The 21,388-nt window shown below is 41.2% G+C and overlaps 1 protein-coding gene across 1 annotated transcript in view; it reads right to left on the bottom strand.

The window, feature by feature from the left end:
- LRP1 (LDL receptor related protein 1) overlaps positions 1-21,388 on the bottom strand; it is a 313,597-nt gene that overhangs the window by 33,249 nt on the left and 258,960 nt on the right. Inside the window, exons 53-66 of the mRNA XM_015819951.1 lie at positions 19,521-19,649; positions 17,800-17,922; positions 15,306-15,446; positions 14,142-14,329; positions 13,305-13,488; positions 10,958-11,043; positions 10,732-10,851; positions 10,314-10,501; positions 8,826-9,031; positions 5,663-5,851; positions 4,729-4,877; positions 3,227-3,320; positions 1,511-1,627; positions 414-533 (exon numbers count right to left, since the gene is read on the bottom strand). Of these exons, the coding sequence (XP_015675437.1) occupies positions 414-533; positions 1,511-1,627; positions 3,227-3,320; positions 4,729-4,877; positions 5,663-5,851; positions 8,826-9,031; positions 10,314-10,501; positions 10,732-10,851; positions 10,958-11,043; positions 13,305-13,488; positions 14,142-14,329; positions 15,306-15,446; positions 17,800-17,922; positions 19,521-19,649 (2,034 nt within the window). The remainder of the gene's footprint in view (positions 1-413; positions 534-1,510; positions 1,628-3,226; positions 3,321-4,728; positions 4,878-5,662; positions 5,852-8,825; positions 9,032-10,313; positions 10,502-10,731; positions 10,852-10,957; positions 11,044-13,304; positions 13,489-14,141; positions 14,330-15,305; positions 15,447-17,799; positions 17,923-19,520; positions 19,650-21,388) is intronic.

The following is a 21,388-nucleotide window of genomic DNA, read 5'->3' as shown; positions in this document are numbered from 1 at the left end:
ACAAGGACAGAGGAATAACCCCTGTCCCGGGCCCTCCAGAGATCATTCACCAACGTGACCAATGCCGTTTCCGTGCTGTGTCCCGGCCTGAAGCCCGACTGGTATGGGTCTAGATAATCTGCTTTGCATCGTATGGGTCTAGATGGTATGGGTCTAGATAATCTGCTTTGCATCGTATGGGTCTAGATAATTTACTTTGCATCGTGAGGGCAGACGGCAAAATTCCATCTTTTTGCGTGCAATTTTACTAGCGTGATGCAGAATTAGCAATAAAACTGTAATTTGGCTGTCACAGACAAACAAAATCCCCAGGATGTTTACTGAGATGATGCTAATCGTGCAAGCAACATCTGATCTTTTGACAAGCCTGGCACGGAGACCGGCAGGAAAAAGGGACTCTGTGCGTCACTTACGACAATCCTTCTCATCTTCTCCATCGCCACAGTTGTCTTGCCCGTTGCAACGGAAGATCCCAGGGATGCAGCGGTTGGTATTTGTGCATTTGAACTGACTGGGCAGGCAGACATGCACTTCTGTCAGAGAAAAGAGAGAAAAGGACCCAACTTTAAGGGAGAGAAGGCTGACCAAATGCATCCTTCAGTCCTAATATTTGTCAAGACATTCTCATGGGATTTATTTCCATGGCAGTCATTCTTGAAAGATCGGCCCCTCCCGTGTAGGTAGACTTCTTAGGTTTACTCTGAAATTTCAGGGAAATAGAGAAGTAGGGTGGAAAAGAGCAGTTCTGCCTCGGATCTTTTTGCTTTCCCTGGTTTGCCATTCTTATCGCTTAAAAAGGTTAAGGAAAGCAAAAGGGAAAAATAAAATGAAAAGGGAAAGGGAATATTAATCTTTTCCGGCATTAGGAGGGAAGTAGGTAGGTAGTGGAAAAGAGGGTGGATGCGGGGAGGGGGTGCTGCCGAGCTGATGCTCGGTTAGCGCCCCCAAACCGTGTCCGTAGGAAGAGGAGAGGGAAGGAGGTGGGATGTGTAGGGAAGTTGAAGGAGGAGAAAAGAGGGAGGACGCGGGGAGGGCGGGTTGCCGGGCTGTTTTGCAATATTAATGTTTATGTTTATAAAATTTATAATACTAAAGTTATATTAATGTATGTTTATATTTGTAAGCGGGGGGGGGGGGTATTTCAAAATTAATAAAAAAATTTGGAAAAAAAAAAGGGAAAGGGAAGAGAAAGGAAAGGTTTCATCCAGAGGGCTTTTAGGCTTTTAGCATGAGGATTTGTGGGAATGGAGGCAATTTTTTCTGATCTTCATACCAGGCTCTGAGAAAGGACTGTTTTAAAATCACCACCACCACCAACAACAACTTCTCCCCAATTTCTACTCTTTTCTGAGTGAGTCAATGGTGAATTTGGGATGGCTTGGTCACCTAACATCTTTTGCGGTTTTGAACTTCTAACTTTTTCAAATAAGGGGTTACATATGAATGTGGCTGGTTTGAACTGCCCAACATCTTCTGCGGAATTATCCAGAAAGGCTGAGGATATACTTACCACAGTTGGCTTCATCTGAGTTGTCCTGACAGTCATTGTCCCCATCGCAAATGAAGGCTGGGTTGGTGCAGATCCCTGTAGAGCACTGGAACTGCCCTGGGCGACACTTGAATTCAGCTGGAAAGAGGATATGGTGCTTTAGGAGAAGGTCCCTATGAATTCTACTTCACTGGGAGAGTACAGATTTCCGAGTAAAAGGTCCCAGACTTCAATCCCACATGCAAGTTTGGGCCAGACAGCTGATGAATGGGGGGGGGACTTTTGACTAAGACTCTGGAGAATCACCATCATTCGGACTACACTAAGGTAAGCAAGATGGTGCCTATGGGCCATGCAGCTCACAAGGGTTAGAAAAATGGTGGAGTGGTGAGGACCAACATTTATCTGGAAGAGTATTCATAGCTTCTGATACTGGCAGAGAGGAAGTAACCTCATCACTTTTGATGCAGATAAATAGACAAGCCTCTGAAGGCTACTCTGCGTGTTCTTAGTACACCCAAAGTTCCAAAAGACCCCAAACTTCTCACATCAATGCCAGTAGGGTCAATGATCCATCACGATTTAAAACAGTTTGAGGTCTACTTTCTTTCTTTTCAGCCGGTCAGCTAGTGAATCTTACAACCATTTGTTACCAGGCACTTTACTCCTTCTTGCTCATTCTGTAAATGTTCTGAAATAGCTGACCACTGGTAGCAATAACTTTTAAGTTTAAAATTAAAATTATATCAGGGGAGCTCATTTTCCCCCATCCCAGATTACTCCATTACTGTAAGGAACCTAATTTGTCAATCAAATTCAGGGAATTTTCTGTTTTACCTAATCAGGATTAAGGTCTATGCAAAACACATCCAAGTTACTTTTAGCAACAATGAGCTGCTACTCATTGCATAGCAAGAATACTTCTTTGAAGGATTGCTGGCAAGTTTAATATATGGCTAGAGGAGTTATGTCCTCCCTGAGGTATATTTCCTTTATGTTAGTACTCCCTGGATTCCATTCCTTAACAGCTGAACAGCACAGTAAGAGATTCCATGATGTCAGTGTTAACATTAGGCTTGGACATGCTTTACCTTTGGGAACCAGCTTCAGGGTGCTTATGAAATCATGAAACACCCTTGAGAAATCAAACAAATGATCTTTGGGCAATAACTCAAATCCAAAAGCACAGGGCTGTCATCCAGGAGGTTGATAACACAAGGAAGGATAATACCTTTGGGTGGATCTATTTTAGCGCTAGTAACACCTTAGAAATGGAGCAATCAGTGGGAATCCTGAATGAAGGAGATGCTCATTTGAACCTTGAGCTTGCCGTTTCATCAATGCTGCTTAAGTATGCTGACCCAAAGTAGTATCAGTTGATCTTTAAAAGTATGCAGGGTTGGGTCTTGTTAAAACGTGGATGGGGACTACTGAAAAATATCAGGCCTGTAGGCCGGAAGTTAAGAAATAAATATTCTGGAAGATAATATTACCAAAGTCTTAGAAATGTCCACTGAGTCAACAGAAGTAGACCTTAACTCAAAGGAGACTTTGTCTTATAGTTCTAGAGTAACCAAAGTGCCTGTCGGGTCCAAACATCAGATACAAATTTTACTCACTTCAATGCTTCAAAATTATTATCTAGGCACTCTCACTGTTTTGAGCCAGGCTTATCATCTATCTAAAATTATGATAAGGGATTCTCCCTCCTAAGTCTCCTCCCAAAAGTTCACTTACGGCAATCCTCCGGCTCATCCGAACGATCCCCACAATCGTCCTCGGTGTCACATTTCCACCAGAAAGGGATGCATTTGTCATTCTTACAGACAAACTGGCAGGAAGAAAAGGTAATGATGCTGAAATAATGGCCAAGTGATGGTCAGAAGAACATAAGCCAGTGGTTCTCAACCTTTTTAATGCCGCAACCCCCAACCGGTCGTAAGTCGAGGACTAAACCGGTCGTAAGTCGAGGATTAAACCGGTCGTAAGTCGAGGACTAAACCAGTCGTAAGTCGAGGACTACCCAACCGGTCGTAAGTCGAGGACTTTCCCTGCCCGGGAGCGCCGCGCATGCGTGGTTCCGCCCCCTGCGCTGGCCGAGGCGTAGCTGGCAAGCGGCAGAGACGGAGCAGGCCGACCACCAATTGGCCCAGCTCAAGGGAGGTAAGGCACCCGCCGGAAAAGGGGGAAAAATGGCGGACAGCCTTGCTTGGCGACCCCCGTGAAATGGTCGATCGACCCCAAATGGGGTCGCGACCCATAGGTTGAGAACCGCTGACATAAGCCATCACTCCGAGTCAAACCGCAGCCAATGACATTGGCTACATTAGAGCTTAGAAAGGTTCTCCAAAAAAATGCCTATTAGAAGCTGTGATAGGAACTCAATCTCTAATCGCCCCATACGTTAACTCATGGCTCTTCCCCAATTAAAATAAAAAATATTTTTAAAAAAACCCTTGTTTTGTCCCAGAAGGTCAGTTAAGAGGGATTATTTTCTCCAACTGAAGATCAATTGAATGAATACACTGGTTGGAAGCTCTATGGATCGAACAAATGTTCATATTTGGATGAAGCCTTCCGTTTCATTGGCTTGGAAGTCTCCCTAAGATGTAACAGCAGCAAAGGGCAATTTGATGCCTACAGTTAAAGAGAGTCCCACAATCCTCTTTGACATCTCATATAGCCTCCTGATATGGTGCTGCTGAAGGTTGGTGGTATGCCTAAAATACAAAATCTCCTACTCTAACCCCAAGAAACCACCATTCCAGATAACCAGACCACAGCATGATGATATCTCTGAGGGATCCTTGGTTTCTACCTCACTGAAAATTGTAAATTGTCTCTTTTCGCCAAAAAGTTGCCTGCCCGGTGCTGAAGCACATTAAGAATCCCTTGACAAAGCAATGCACGAAGGGTATCAATACAGAGCAAGGGTGCAAAATTAGTGACCTAAGGATTACATGCAGTTTATCAGCATCTCTTTCATGATGGCCAGAGAATATAAGGCAAAAAAAATGGGCACATCTTTTGCATCTTTGGGATTTTGATAGGATATCAGAGTTAAAAAAAAATCCCTTATGCCTTGTAAATAAGTCATCCTTTTTTCAAAAGATTTGGACTTGGCTACTTAAGAATGTGGCCCTCAAGGGGATGTTACCCCTTGAGCAGATGGAAGCTGCGTTCCTGACAAAGAGTTTTTATAAATAATAGAGCAATGTTTGTGTGCCCCAGCTGGTTACCTGACTAGCAGTGCAGTTGGAGATGCAGGTTCTACCATCAGCACCCAGATAGAAGTTGGTAGGACATGCACACTTGAAGTTCCCTCCTGGTGACAGCAGGCACAAGTTGCTGCAGCCGCCATTGTTGGTTTTGCAGGGATGGTTAGGAACTAAGGGAAGACAACAAAGAGATGTATGTTACAATAATTAATAGCTGCTTGTGGTGATATGACCTTTGCCAAAGACATCTGATCCCTGCTCTACTGCACAAAGATATCAAAATATCCTTTGCCATATATAAAGGAAAACCTGACTTCCCCCCCCAACTTCTCTTGCATTCACAAACACACTTACCCACTACCCACTACAAACAAATGAATGCAACAGTTACTTTGCATGTGAGAGAAAGGAACAAAATCTATCTGAAGGAAAATAAAAAAGAAACATGTCCTGATCAACAATGTTTGATTTTTCTCCATCACTAAAGTGGCTGCAGTTGGTTTACTGTGCTTGGACCCCCAATATAGCAATAGCACTTACTTATATATATTCCACTTCACAGTACTTTACAGCCCTCTCTGAGAAGTTTACAGAGTCAGCCTATTGCCCCCAACAATCTGGGTCCTCATTTTACCGACCTCGGAAGGATGGAAGGCTGAGTCAACCTTGAGCCGGTCAGAATTGAACTGCTGGCAGTGGACAGAGTCAGCCTGCAATACTGCATTCTAATCATTTGTCAACTGCCACCAGGACTCACTGAAGCATTTATCAACTGCTAGCACTTGGCAGTGTAAGACTCCTTGTTTTTACCACCACCAACCTGCCCTTCCAATCTCTGCCCTGGCAATGTCTTGAAGGACATTTCCACATTTTATTGTGTCTAACACTGCCCCATGATACAGTAACTGATTCCTACGCATAACACCTTCCTTCCTCCTTTCAGCACCATACTTACCATCTGGCTGCCTGTAAGGATGGTAGATGTGGATATCCATGGGCCGATGTAGAGTGCTGATTAGCACAGACTTATTGGCCCCTGTGGTTTTGTGGGCTCGGTTGATGGATTTGGTCTCCCAGTCAGTCCAATAAATGTAATCTTCAAAGAGGGTTAAGGCAAAGATGTGGGGGATATCTTGGTTCAGCACTACAGTGGGAGAAGAAAGAGTAATTTTTACCTGGTGGCAACATGAAAGCCAAGTGAACATCTAGGCAATGGGAATGGAGAGCCCTAGGGTCAAGGATATTATCTGCTCAATACTATGGCAAAATATTCACAGCTTGAGAATGCTCCTCCTGTTCTGAACTATATGGTCCTTGCTACCCAAAAGGTTCCCTTTTCCTGGTTTTTGTTTTTGTTTTTTTTAGAAAATCCATCAAAAAACATCTATTTCATTAGGCTTCGGGGACTAATATCGTACAACTTGTTCCCTAGAGCAAAAGAAGTTATCTTTGGCTTGGTTGAATGGATTAGTGCTATAACGTTTTTATGAAATATGCTTGCTTTTCATTGCCCTGTATGCTTTTAACCTAATTTATGATGGTAGGAATATACATTACTCAGTTGGATTTGATTTGAGTAGCTTATGAGCCCAGTATATGTTTGTTTATATATACTATATATATTCACGGATAAGATCATCTGGGAATAAGCTGACCCTCGAATTTTTAACCCAAATACCATGAAAAATGCATCACCTGAGCATTAAGCCAGATTTAATTTTCATAATTGGCTTATTTGCAAGTATATATGGTAGTCATTTATGACAGGTGGGGTTCAACTGGAATGTCTCTTTCCATTTTGTTAATCTATCTGTTGGAATGAAAAATAGGAATAATAAAAAAGAAAAAATATGATGGTAATAGTTGGAAAATTTTAAGTATTGAATTCCATTTTCCCTAACTCCTCATGCTTGCTAGTTGCCATTTTTTAATTCCTTGTGTTACCCCTTGGAATGATTTTATGTATTTGTGTCATTCAGAGTAGCGGTTCTTGAAATTAAAAATAGTGGTACTTTAACAGTGAGGAACCAGGTAAAATATGTATACATGTTGCACATACTGATCTTAAAATCAGCTTCCAATTTGGGGAAATTGAAGGACTAGACCAATGATGGCGAACCTTTTAGAGACTGAGTGCCCAAACTGCAACCCAAACCCCACTTATGTAGCGTCGGGTGCCGGGTGGGTGGGACCAATTCGGTGGGCGTGGCTTCAGTGGTAACGGCAGACTGGGTGGGACTAAAAAGTCCAATCAATCAATTCCAACTTTGCGATATCTTTTTTTTCCATGAGAATTTGAAATTGATTGATTGATTGAACCATTTTTTTTTTTTTTGCAAACGGCGGCGGAGGCCTAAATCAAAAAGATTTTATAAAACCCAGCTGAAGGCCTAGGACTGGGGCGACAGCGCGCGTGCCCACAGAGAGGGCTCTGCGTGCCACCTGTGGCACCCGTGCCATAGGTTCTCCACCACAGGACTAGGCATAGTTTTATCCCATCTTTTGCCAATGATATCCCAAATAAGTCTGGACTCAACTTTAAAACTTTGGTTCATTCTCAGCTATGAACAAGCCAACCATACATCTTTGTTCCAGCCAAGACACTAATTTATAAGTGGAAGGAAACTGCAGTTCAGCTTTGGCTGGCACATCTGCTCTCATGATGATCGCCACACAGATTGTTGCTTCCGTTTCTCGATTTGGCTGATCCAAAGGTCATTACAGTGAGGAAATACAAATATCAAAATATAACATGGGACAATAATCCACACAACAACTGCAGTTCACCATGTACTTAAAGTGATAAAAAGCTGGCATTCAAATGCCATTGTGTATGCACAGGAGGCAACTCTTCCAGTTGCAATTTCTATTTTTTAAAAAAAATGATTACAGCACTTATTCCTCTTTATGAAAAAATGTTCCAGATACTTTAATCTTACGACAAACAAAATCTGACAGGAGAAATGAGGATAACCTGCAAATCCCCGCCCCCCACTTTTAAATAGGCAGAGCCCAGAAATATGGTTCTGCTGTATTTATTCTCTGTGTGTAATGAGGTTTATTATTGATGCTGTCATTTTTAATCGACTCTGGTGAACATGTATTCTGAAAGGTGATATGTAGGCTGTTGTTGTTATTTGTCCCACTTGTAGGGTCCACTTGTTTTGCACTGTGTTTGCTGCAGGCAGCTTGTAGCAAAGCTGTCAACGCACAGTGCAACAAGGAGTTTTAATTTTCAACCAGCTTATTACAGAAGCCGATGCTGATTTGTTTGCCCTAATAGAAATGGACTTGCTTGAGATCATCCTGATAACTTGTGTGCCTAAAGGAAAACTAGAAACTCAGGATTCTGCATTCCTCATCTCGCACTATATCATACTGGCTCTCAAAAGGTGATATATACGTAACTATAATAAAAAAAATGTCAGTGACATACAATGAGAGAGGCCTCAAAAGTAATAGGGAACAAAGGAACCCTGCAACATGCTACTGGAGGAGCAGAGGGAAAACATTTGTTAAGAGACAATAAAGGGGAGGGGGGGGCTTTAAAAACAGACTCTAAAACCAAAATTAAGGCTAGCTGAGAAAAAACGTTTTTGAAATGTTTTTTTCAACCTGCCTCCAGAAGTTGTGAATGCTCCAGTTTTTAAGGAGAGATTGGACAACGATTTGTCTGAAATGGTATAGGGCAGAGGTCCCCAACCTTTTGAGCACCAAGGACCGGTTCCTTGGAGAGAGGTTTTTCCATGGACTGGAGAATGTGTCGTTTTGTGTGCTGCATGCATCTCGCGATGGGGCTGTGCTTGTTTGTGCGGACCAGTTGCTGGCATGCTGCGGCCCGGTCCACAGACTGAGGGTTGGGGACCTCCGGTATAGGGTTTCCTGCCTGAGCAGGGGGTTGGACTGGAAGACCTCCAAGGTCCCTTCCAATTCTATTATTATTATTATTGCTGTTGTTGTTGTTGTTGTACTAGTTCTTGTTCTTGTTTTTTTATCAAATAGAGAGAAGTTGGAAATCATGGGAGGAATATGTATTCCATCAATCTTCTGAGCCCTCTTCTGGCTACTTTATTCAGTCTCTCTCTGCATATGAATGTGAGCTGTTACAATTCACTCACCAATGTGGCGGTTAGAACCATCCAGGCTAGCAAATTCAATGTAGTCCTCTCGGGCATCGGCCCAGTAGATGCGACTGTTAATGTAGTCCAGGGTGAGGCCATTGGGCCAGGTGATCTTAGTCTCCACAATGACACTCCGGTTGGTACCATCCATACCTATCTTGCCAATCAGGGAATGGTCACCCCAGTCAGTCCAGTATAAATATCTGGAAGAGAGCAAATGGAGTGGGCAAGAAATGGTATAAACATAGGACTACGACTGTGATCACTCAAGGGTTTTTGTTTTTTTTTCATCCTAGCATTTTCCATTGGTTGTGACAGGAATTATCAACCAGCTTTTTGCCGGAGCCTGAAGTTGTGGTCTGAGAGAGGGAGTGACTGGCCCGAAGTCACCCAGCTGGCTTTCATGCCTAAGGTGGAACTAGAACTCACAGTTCTAGCCTGGTGCCTTAACCTCTAGAGCAGGGGTCTTCAAACTTGGCCTTTTATGACTTGTGGACTTCAACTCCCACAATTCCTCAGCCAGGCCAAGTTTGAAGACCCCTGCTCTAGAGCAAACTGACTCTCTTTCTCCCATCTTGTTAAAATCTTAAATTCACAATGGTATAAAATAATACAGGTAGTCCTCAACTTACAACCGTTCATTTAGTGACTGTTCAAAGTTACAACAGCACTGAAAAAAGTGATTTATGACTGTTCTTCACACTTCCGACCATTGCAGTACCCCATGGTCACGCGATCAAAATTCACATGCTTGGCAGCTGACTCGTATTTATGACGGTTGCAGTTTCCTGGAGTCGTGTGATCCATCTTTTGTGACCTTCTTACAGGCAAAGTCAATGGGGAAGCCAGATTCACTTTAACAACCATGTTACTAACTTAACAACTACTTGTGATTGTGGTCGTTAAGTCGAGGACTACCTGTTTTATAAAAATGGACACGGTGCCGATAATGGGCAACAAATTCATTGCATTAGAGAAGTGAGAGAAGCTTCCCTATCCAATATAACAAGATATGAAAAAAGGTCCTATCCCCCTCCAAGAAGGTTAACACATTGGGAAACATTAGACCTGTTCTATGAAGCCAAAGCCCCCAGCCTCCACTGCAGAATGGTTGTCAAAAACTGTAGCCAATTCATGTACCCAATTATACTATATCTAAGGGGATCTCACAAAGGGGAGATCGTCTGCTACTTCTGCTGCCCCTCGTCACTTAAGCAGAACCTGACTGTCCTTTAAAAGGTGGCAATAGGTCAAGAAATGGCCTATTCCCAGAATTTTCTGCTCTGGTTCATTAACTCTTAACATTTAAGCCTTCTTATTATATGGTTTTAGTGACTAAATTAACTAGTTAACAGTAAAAGAATGAAACATTACATCATTCATGCACTGGGGGTGTCAGGGATGAACAAAGCACGCAGGTGTTGGGATAAAGAAAGGTGCCAGCCAGACTAAGTAAATGAATCCTCATACATTTGGGAAACTTACCCATTCTGTACATCCACCACTAATGCTCGAGGCTCCCGGAGTCCGGTGTTCACCAGCACGGTGCGGTAAGCCCCGTTGAGCTTTGACACTTCAATAGTATCCCTTCCCTTGTCACACCAGTACAGGTTTCCACCCACCCAGTCCACAGCCAGTCCGTCGGGATTGCTTAGCCCAGTGCGGTGTAGAACCTGGAAGTGTAGAGGAGAAAATGTGGATATCGAAGAAAGCTAAAAAAAGAAGGAACTGAGACCTCTCTCCTATTAAGGACCACCTTAGAATGGGAAGAGATAAGAGCTTCACTTCAGCAGAGCTTTGCTTGAGTCTGGAGTAAAAAACTGCTTGGGTATAGAAAAGCTGATCGTACCCTTTCAGAAAGGAGCACAGAAGGCAAACAGGCCATATGGACCAGGAAATTTACCTGTACATTGCTGCCGTTGATGTTCATGCGGCGGATCATACTGCCCTGTGTGGTGACATCAGTCCAGTAGATCATTTGCTCCCGGTAGTCAAAGTCCAAAGCTACAGCATTATTCAGGCCCTAAAACCATCAAGACAAAAAAAACCATTCTTACATGTGGCTAAGGAATAAACCATTCCAGTATTATATTCAGACTTTATATTTGGCCCTCACCCCCCAACATTACCTGTTTAATCAATGTATAGTTGGAGCCATCCAGACTAAGCTTTCTTAGGTAGTACCGATTAGCAAAAATCAAGAAAGGTTCATCATCTGTTAAAAGGAAGTAAGGGAGGGGTGTCAGAGGGTCACCAAATGCTGGGAAATCCCAGTGCTCCTCTAATTTCCTCATTTTTCACCTTCCCATCACTGGCAAATTGAATCTGCCGTGTAGATATACAGAGAGATGCTTCAATCACTCCCATTATTCAGGAGATACAACATTTAAGATCTTTTAAAGAGACAGAGGAGATTTAAAACAGGCAGCAGGCAACTATGATATGCAGTACAGCTAGTCACCCACTTATGGCCGGTAGCTTAGTGACCATTCAAAGTGACAATGTACGATCCCTTGGCTACTTGGATTCAAAGTTCTGATGCTGCCCTGTCATCCCACAGTTATGTGACTGCATTGTGGGGGCTCGGTAACTGGCCCACATGTATAGCTGTTTGCAGTGTCACACGGCCTGGATTTACAATATTTTTGCCGGAAATTGACATTTAGTTCTGGTTTCTGGCAAAAACAAAAACAAAAAAACCCCCGACATTATGGAAAATGGATTTCTTTAATGACTGCCACGTTCACTTTGTGGCTGCTGCATTTACCTAACAACCAGTGCAAAAAAGGATATAAAATCTGCTGTAGTTATGTGGTAACCCATTTAACATTTGGCACAGCTTATCTGACCATAATATGAAGCTCAGTTATGGTTGCAAGTCTAAGTCTACCTGTACGGGAGTGTGAAGATGGTAACTGCTATATTTGTAACTTCTGCAAAGAAGATTGGAAGTCGCTCTTTCCAGTATCTTTCTTTTTCTTGCTTTTTTAAAAAAACAAAAACAAATGGTTTTTCACTTTTTCTTTTACCCCTTTATAATCTTTTTTCCTATTTCTTCTTCGTTGTTCCTGTAGTTTTTAAAGTCTTTGTAAAGTTTTCTTCTAGTAAAAATTACTTTAAAAAAAATAAATAAAAAAGAAGCAGGACCAACAATTCACTGAACCAGACACAAAGAGAAGCTATGGGACTGAGATTGAGAAAAGAGTGGAGCAACAATGTTTCTCAGAATCTCACATTTAAAGCTTGAATTTCCAGGAAAAAAAGGAAGGCAGATAAGAGGAAGCAAGAGTTTACACTTTAAGATAAACGGTTATTTCTGCAGAAAGAGCTCTTTGTGTTCTGCCCAAGGTTTGTCTTAAATTGTTTCTTTTTTGTGTGTGCTGCTGAGTCAAATCTAATGTTCCAATTGATAAATTAGAAAAAAAATGATTGTGTATCCTTGGGTCTTGCATTACAATTCATCAGGCTGGCTGGGAATATTTTTTTTAATAATCTTTTTAATCTGTATCTTAAATTTCATCATCTTTCATCTCGCAGGGAAACAGTGTTTATTTGTTGTCTGCCTGGAGCATCTCTTTTTCACAATTATGGATTTTCTATTTAGCTGCTGTTAAGCTGCTGATTCTGATCAAAGAACGTGCCTAACTCCTTTTCCACAATGTTGCATGTATACATTTTAAGGTTTAAAGTTAAATGGCAGTTTGATATTTATCTTTTTAAGCAAGCAAGCAAGCAAGCAAGCAAGCAAAAAGCAAGCAAGCAAGCAAGCAAGCAAGCAAGCAAGCAAGCAAGCAAGCAAGCAAGCAAGCAAGATAGATAGATAGATAGATAGATAGATAGATAGATAGATAGATAGATAGATAGATAGATAGATAGATAGATAGATAGATAGATAGATAGATAGATAGATAGATAATGTTTATCTGTAGTAAGATTGGTCAATTTCCCAAGCAGAGAAAAAGTAAAAAGGCAGCATTATTGAAATTATTTCATCTTTTGCACTTTTGATGCAAAGAAAGGAAGGACACCAGGTGAGGTGTCCTCTGAAAAACAGCAGGAATTATGAAGTTAGTAACTCAGCAGGTGGTGGGGCTTGAGTATTAGACCCAAATGGCTTCTCAGATAAACACAGCCTAGGGAAGGCCCATGATACACATATATACAGCTTTTCTATTAGAAGCCCTTTGAAGCTGAAACAATAGTTCCAAATTTGATGTGGGCTGTTCTGAACTCACTAGAAGTACCCTGAGGCTCTTTGGATTATTTCTGAAGTCTTCCAAGGCCCCAAACACTTCCACTATGGCTGAGGCATAGGACTAATTCCAATGAGGTCAGAAGCAACCTAAGAGACACTCTTTCAATTTGTTGCATCTTATTCAAGCCTTGGCCCACCAAACAAATTTTTGCCAAACTCTAAATCTTTGACTCACACTCCCAAATGTCAGGAACCTTTTGCAGTGAGTAAGTCAGTATTACCTGTGACAGCTTTGCAGCTGGTTGGATCATCAGGCTTCAGAACGTAGCCATCTATACACATACACTTAAAGCTTCCGTGGGTGTTGATGCAAATCTGGCTGCAGGGGAAGGTGGTTGTGCACTCGTCAACGTCAATGCAAGTCTTGCCATCATACTTCAGCTGGAACCCAGGGCGGCATCTGCACTGCAGGGGCAGCAGAAAGTCACTACATGTTTATAGGGAGGGCCCTGGGAAACACAATCCCTCTCTCGTTCACTGAAAATATTTTCTTTCCCTGACTTTGCCTTACAACAAACTCAATTGACAGGACGACACAGGCTATGGGATAGATATAAAATACATATTGATCTCCTGCTAGTGCTCAACCAGAATCGATCATTCCCAGCTAGTCAGCTGTAAGAACATTTTTTCCCTCCGAAATTCTTTCTATATTATAATGATGAAGTGAAGAAAATGTTGCACAAGGATTTCTACTGAATACCTATTCAACTCTGGCTGCAGATGCCTGAGCTGTGAAACCTCTATTTCTACATCTAGAAATATGTTATTGATTTGGCATATTTAAGAACCTAAAAACACTCAAGGTTTTATGGCATATCAAAGTAGATTCATCAGGTACGGCCAATACTTACGTCTTCTTGAACCTAAGCCATGTAGTCTGCCCATTAATTTGTAACTCCATGGCGGGAAAACTAACAATAAAGTATATACTACCTAATCATTTTCTGGCTCCAACAGTATATCAAACAGTATACCACCTCTAACTGCCTGGCGGTAGGGCTTGGTCTTGATACACCCTCTTCCCCAAAGCAGAGAAAAAGAAACTACAGCCCAACCTTGTAGCCAATTTTGAGGTCTTCACACTCCTGGGAGCAGCCAGTCTGCTTCTTGTTCAGGCATTCATTGATGAAACAGTTCAGCTCATCAGAGCCGTCCCCACAGTCATCGTTGTTGTCACAAAGCAAACTGTTGGAGATGCACTGCTCATTGTGGCAGAGATAAAAGGTATCGTTGCACTTGCTCTCTGAAATGATAGCGAGAAATCATTAGGGCTGATCTCAAAGCAGTGGGTTTTTCTCCCACCCACCAAGTACCTTTCCATATTTACAGCTTTAAAGCCATCTCCCAAGAGCTAACGAGCACAACCTTCTCTGCATGTGAGTCAGCCTGTTTCCAGCCAGAGTTGTATATTTAAACAACTTCCTGTAGTCATGACACGCAAAGGGCTTCATCACAAAGCATAATCTCCCCCTCTAAAATTTCAAGTGTATCGCTATCCGTGATATTAAACACAATTCAGTAACAAAAGCACTTGATAATAAAAAGACCTCACAACATACTTAATGAATTATCCTTAATAATTCAAGCTTAGATGGCAACCTAATTTGCCAAAGAGTGCAAGTAATGATTTTGCAGCGTTCTCTTCCAATCAGGTAACAAACCTTCTACAAAACCTCTCTCAGTGTGGAGGATGCACTTATTTATAGCTTTATAAATTAAATATAACTTTTTATAGCTTTTTAAAAAATGAGAATGGCATTGATCTGTGTTCATGGAACAAGACAGGACACCTCTAGGGTGGTGGGATCAGCTCCCATACTATATAACAATCCGACTCCTCCCGTCTAGATCAGGGGTTCCCAACCAGGGGTGCGAGACGATATTCCAGGGGGTGCGAAAACTTGGCTTTTCAAAATTATAGTGTATATGCATAATTTGCTGCCGTTATTTCGAACTTTTGTAAGGGGTGCAAGAATATATCAGAAGCATTCTAAGTGTGCAGGTTATAGAAAAGGTTGGGAGCCACTGCTCTAGATTAATTGAAGATTCCCAATGCTTTTTAAAAAATACATAAAATCCTTTTGCTGGGTTACTAATTAACTAGGAACAGACCCATTAAAAGAGAGCTCCATTTTGACTCTTTCTGACCGTGGACTTGCTATAAACCAACAAAAGTATAAGTAGCCACCCCCCCCAACCCCAAACCTTTGGAGACCTACCAGGGCTAGAGCATCTTGGATTCTTGGGGGCTTCATCAGATTGATCATGGCAGTCAAACTCGCCGTCACACTCCCACAGTTTGTTGCTCAGACATCGGCCATTAGCACAACGGAACTCGTTGGAGCTACAAGTGGGGTACTCTGGGGAAGGCCAAAAGCGGAGGGGATAAGAAATCAGGCCATGACACAACGGTGTCTTTTTTTTAAAATCATGTGACAGGATCGACATACATTTGAAGAACACTCTATTTGCTTTAGTGTAAGTAATATTATGCAAAATGCAGAAAAAGCGTAAGGAGTAGTGAGGCAACGAAGAGATAAAAATAGAAACCTAACCAATCTAATTTATACCAGCACTATTTATTGTACTTCTCTGTTTTGTTCTATCCTTGAAAACCATCCTTGCTTCCATAACAATTCACCAATTCGTACATTCTTTAACCTTCCCACCTCTCTCTTTTTGAGGTTCTCATCAATTCTGTCCTTCCTTCCTTTCACTCATTCATCCCTTCTTTTATACGGTAGTCCTCAACATACAACCACAGCTGAGCCCAACATTTCTGTGGCTAAGAGAAACTTTTGTGAAGTGAATTTTGCCCCATTTTACGACCTTTCTTGCCACAGTTGCTAAGTGAATCACTGCAGTTGTTAAGTTAGTAACATGCTTGTTAAGTGATTCTGGCTTCCCCACTGACTTTGCTTGTCAGAAAGTTGCCAAAGGGGTTCACGTGAGGCATTGCAACCGTCATAAATATGAGTCAGTTGCCAAGTGTCTGAATTTTGATCACGTGACCATGGAGATGCTACAACGGTCATAAGTGTGAAAAATGGTCATAAGTCACTTTTTTCAATGGTGTTGTAATTTTGAACAGTCACCAAATGGAATGGGGTAAGTCAAGGATTATCTGTATATCTGTTTTGTAATTTGACCCCCATTTATACTCTCTATATCACTAAACGTACCTAAACATAATTCTTCCATACTAGTTACTCAATTTTGTAAATTCATTCAGCACTTACAAATTCCTGGCCTCTCTCCTGTTTTATAATATACACTTCTTCAGTACCCCAAACCTGCTGCATTCAACTTATTTTCATGTTTCTCCTTACAGCCCTAAATCTTACTTTCAAGTGATAAAGTAGATATAGTCATCCATGACCATTTTCACTTCTTTTGAGAAACATATTGGATACTACACACCTACCGATGTTTGCATGTATTAGAAACCTCTCCATTTCCCCGCCTTCAGTCATCGTTCTACTGAGGTACACAAATTCATCGGCTTCCTCTACATTTTCACCATTTATGTATAACTTGTAATTTTTCACTCCGTTTTTCTTGTCAAACACAACTACCTTGATCTTTGATAGATCAATCTTCAGACTCCTACTCTTCAAACCATCATGCAATCTATATAACATTTGCTGGAAAACATTTGAGTTTTCAGCAAGCAATGTGGCATTGTCTTCCCATCAAAATATGCACGTGTTTATATCTCTGACCAGCACATCTTTACTGCAGCCTTATAATTTATTCATAAATATACTAAACAGATTAAATATCACACATCCGTGTTACACACGCATCCAGGTTAGGCTTATAGTCCTTCACTTATGCACATACAGATCTCAGATCCCTTTTGTTTTCTGCTTGGGTTTCCCAGATAGATGTGTCTGGAGCATATAAAACACTCAGCCCTAGTTATCAAATTGGAAAATAATTAGGAACACATACAAATCACTTTCAACCAAAGATTGGGGCACTTCAGGTTTTGATGGAATACATGAAGATTCAATGGTGTGATCTTGCACATTTATACAATTATTCTCACTTACCCAAATCCTTTTCAACCAAACTGTCCAGACATTAGCTACAACAGTCCATACACCTTAAAACTACCAATGGAGAAAAACACTGAACTAAAGGAATTGAAACCATCAAATCTAGATACAGGATGACTAAAAGAGTGGGTGGGGTTCAAAGTTTCCTTTTTCTCCCAAAGCTTTTTTTTCACAAAACTGATAGCTGTGAATTGATTGGGGAGGGGGCACCCTGTATGCTCAGCACCTAGCTCCCTTTGTCTATCTTCATGTAAATGACCTAACTTGCAAAGCAAAAGAGTCCATGCTGTCTCTGTTAGCTAAAATGGTCAAGGGTTGTCTGGAACTGCTTCTGGGCCCCCAAAACAGCCTGCTCACATAAGAACCACTGTAGCAAATTGGCTATCAGAGAACAATTGGAGAATGTTTTTCGTACATGGTGAAAGTTTAATTACAATCTAACTTCTTCAAATCAAGCTATCAAAAAAGCCAGCAAATAGTTTCTTAATTTGCATATTTTTCTCATAGCTCTTAAATACATAATAATATTAAATAATACATTAAAATATAATTATTTTGCTTTCAGTTGATTTCCCTTACTGCCAAATTTGATTTGGCAGTAAGCTAATAAAAATTGCTCCCATGGTTAAGCTAATTCTAGGCCGGCACTTACCACAATCTGGAGATTCATCAGAACCATCACCACAGTCATCATCGTGATCACACACAAAATGTTTTGGGATGCACTGCTGGTTGTTGCACATAAATTCCCGTTCATCACAGGTGTTGTTATATACTGAAACCACAGATTACAACTGAAATCAGTTATGCCATATCCCTCGGTGTAGTTCGGTTCTTTTCACTGTACCACAATCAGTTCTTATTCATTGCAAAATGCATGACGTGTGTACATTTTAATAAAGAGAACTGTGAGCAAATTCATACAATTACTGCTTTCTACTGTTCATTTGTTCTTATCACTGTCACAGAAAAGAAAACCAAAGATGCAACTGTTTTGCTTCCAGACAGCATTTCATCTCCTAGGAAGAAATGGTGAAAATTGTTCCCCTGACTTTTTTGGGATAATTTACCCACCACCGCCACCAGAGGCAATGGTGAATGTCCGCCCGTTCTGAAGAAAGAAGAACATTTTCAATTTCACTCTTTCTGGGATGATGCAAATTATATAACTCATGCATGATACAATGAAATTACTGAAACAAAATAAGATGGACCAAAATACTGGCGCTATACTGGCTACTAAGAAAATAATAATAATAATAATAATAATAATAATAATAATAATAATAATAATAATAATAATAATAATAATAATAATAATAATAATAAAGTTGGAAGGGACCTTGGAGGTCATCGAGTCCAACCCCCTGCTCTGGCAGGAAGCCCTACACCATTTCGGACAAATGGCTGTCCAGTCTCTTCTTAAAAACTTCCAGTGTTGGAGCATTCACCACTTCTGGAGGTAGGTTGTTCCACTGTTGATTGTTAATTGTTCTAACTGTCAGAAAGTTTCTCCTTAGTTCTAGGTTGCTTCTCTCCTTGATCAGTTTCCATCTGTTGCTTCTCGTCCTGCCTTCAGGCGCCTTGGAGAATAGCTTGACTCCCTCTTCTTTGTGGCAGCCCCTGAGATATTGGAACACTGCTATCATGTCCCCCCTCGTCCTTCTCTTCGTTAAACTAGACATACCCAATTCCAGCAGCCGTTCCTTATATGCTTTAGCCTCCAGTCCCCTAATCATCTTTATTGCTCTTCTCTGCACTCTTTCTAGAGTTTTGATCAAAGCAAGATTGAGATTTATACAGCTGACAATACTATCAGTTGCAGATCTTATTGCATCATTTACCCTTTGCTTCCTATGACAGGCTATCGAAATAGGGCATCTCATTAGCACAACACATTAGGCCCTCTTGTATCTGGTCATGGCTATGTGAAACGTGTAAAACTGGTCAAAGAAGTCAACTGATTTTTGAACTCAGTATGCTATTATTTTATCTTTCCCAAAACACTATAGGAAAACCAGCCTCTTTCACAAATAAAACCTCCTGATCCAAATCATCAGAAAAGCATGAGGTGCCCAGCTTTGACTGATGTCTCATAAGGAGGGATTTGGTACTCATCATTTTTATTCTCCTTCCTCTCTGACAGCCTTTATCACTAAGTCCTATTCTTACACACAGTGGGGACTGTGTACCAAAATATATAACAAGGTCTTGTTTACGAAGATGAAATGCAGCAGAAGCTTCGCTTGCCTCTTAAGGTAACCAGCAGCAAAATGAGTAACAGCAAGAACTCATCAAACTTCCAGCAGGAGACTATAATCAAATATAGAATGTTAAGAAAAAGAAGAAGAAGAAGAAGAAGCAGTAACTCACAGCATCCAGCAGATACAATTTCATCAGCCCCATCAGGACAATCCCTATCTCCATCACATAGCCAGCGTTGTGGGACACACAGGTAGGTGTTTGGGCACTGGAAGGATCCTGCAGCACAAGTAGTATGATCTAAAGAAGCCAAAAGATGAACAAGTACTGAGCCTGACAAATTCAAAATTCAGAAATTTGTGATTTTTCTTATAACCTTCCCACATTTTTTTTTCACATCGCACATGCATTTCACACATCCACCCTTTTTTTTTTTTAAACTGCTACCGGGACGAAGAAAGCTTTGATCTCAGCTTTTCTTTTTCTTCTCTTTTAGAAACAACAGATTAGGGTTTGTTTGTTTTTTAAACTTTCAGGGCATCAAAAATTACTTAGACCGGGAGCAAATTTTTATTTCTCTACGAATGTATAGACTACTTCGGTCAACTGACTTAAGCAGTGTGTAGGAGCATGAGATAAAGCCTATGCAACCTGGCATGAAGCCAGGGCAATAGTAAAATACAATAAAAAATATATAAACAATGAAAGTTTAAAGTTACAACTAATCACAGAATATTCTACGCCTCAGGAGCTCTGCAGAGTTCAAACCCAAAAGCCTTCTAAAGAACCATCAAACTTCCAGAATGCCATGACAATGGAAGCTACCTTTGCTGAGGGGAGGGGAAGAAGAAGAGAGAAAGCGAGCTGTTACAGAAGAGAGGAAGCCCTTATCACACGTCACTATAAGCAGGCATCTTCAGCAGAGATGTGCTTTGGGCTGGAGCAGGCAAAATCTAAACAGAGTAGGGTTCAGACAGCTGAACCCTGAGCCATGAGGTTTTACCACTGGGTCCTTGAATGGCGTTCAGAAATAAAAGTTTAACCAATGCAACTCCCGTAGCTAGGGAGTTACATGGCATATTGAGACTGTCCAGTCACTACAGGGGCTGCTTACTGGAGAAGCTGAAAACAAACTATAGTGATCCACATGGGAATCGACAAGGGCATGAGTGGCAAATTTCTGTGCTCATTCCAAATAATAGGTGGGCTGAAGCCATTGGTATCACGAAACTCGGCGGTCCTGTATTCTGTTAATTTCTGTTGGGAAGACATATTGAGCACCAGAAATGATTTCTCCAGAAAACATGATCTGAATTAGGCATTATTTCGATCTTGCACTGAATTGTGCGCTCTTTGGGATAATGTATAAGCAACTAGGACTGAAAAAGGATTCAACCCACCTTTCAACACCTATTACCATCTTTTTTTTTCTTTGATTTGTTGTGAAGCATCTCTCATCATAATCCAAACCACACAGGTTGATTTTTAAACTAGTAAATGGCAGAGATGGGCCAATTAAGGCTCTGGCACCATACTCTACCCCTAGGGTTTTTGTTTTGTTTTGTTTTGTTTTGGGGGGGGACCCTCTGTATTCCCCTTCAATCAGCTTTACTCAAAATCGATGGGAGTTCCCTGCCTTTTTTGAGGTAGAAATCGCAAGGGAATTGTAGCCTAAGTTATAAAACGGATTTAACATTTTTTTAAAAGAAGGAAAAAATAAAAATCAAAGAAAAATGTAAATCTAAAAACCATGACCATGCCAAGCTGAATGATAGAGATCTGCCCACTTGAATAATTTCCCCACCCACTACAATAGCAATAGGACTTAGACTTATACACCGCTTCATAGTGCCATACAGCCCTCTCTAAGCAGTTTACAAAGTCAGCATATTGCCCCAAACAATCTGGGTCCTCATTTTACCGACCTCGGAAGGATGGAAGACTGAGTGAATCTCTAGCCAAGTCTGGATCGAACTCCAGGCTGTGGACAGAGTTAGCCTGCAATACTGCATTCTAACCACTGCACCACGACAGCCCTT

Source organism: Protobothrops mucrosquamatus, unplaced genomic scaffold, assembly GCF_001527695.2.
Source record: "Protobothrops mucrosquamatus isolate PMUCROS unplaced genomic scaffold, P.Mucros_1.0 scaffold1025, whole genome shotgun sequence".
In the NCBI taxonomy this organism is placed as follows: domain Eukaryota; kingdom Metazoa; phylum Chordata; class Lepidosauria; order Squamata; family Viperidae; genus Protobothrops; species Protobothrops mucrosquamatus.
This window is presented reverse-complemented; position numbering and strand designations above follow the sequence as displayed.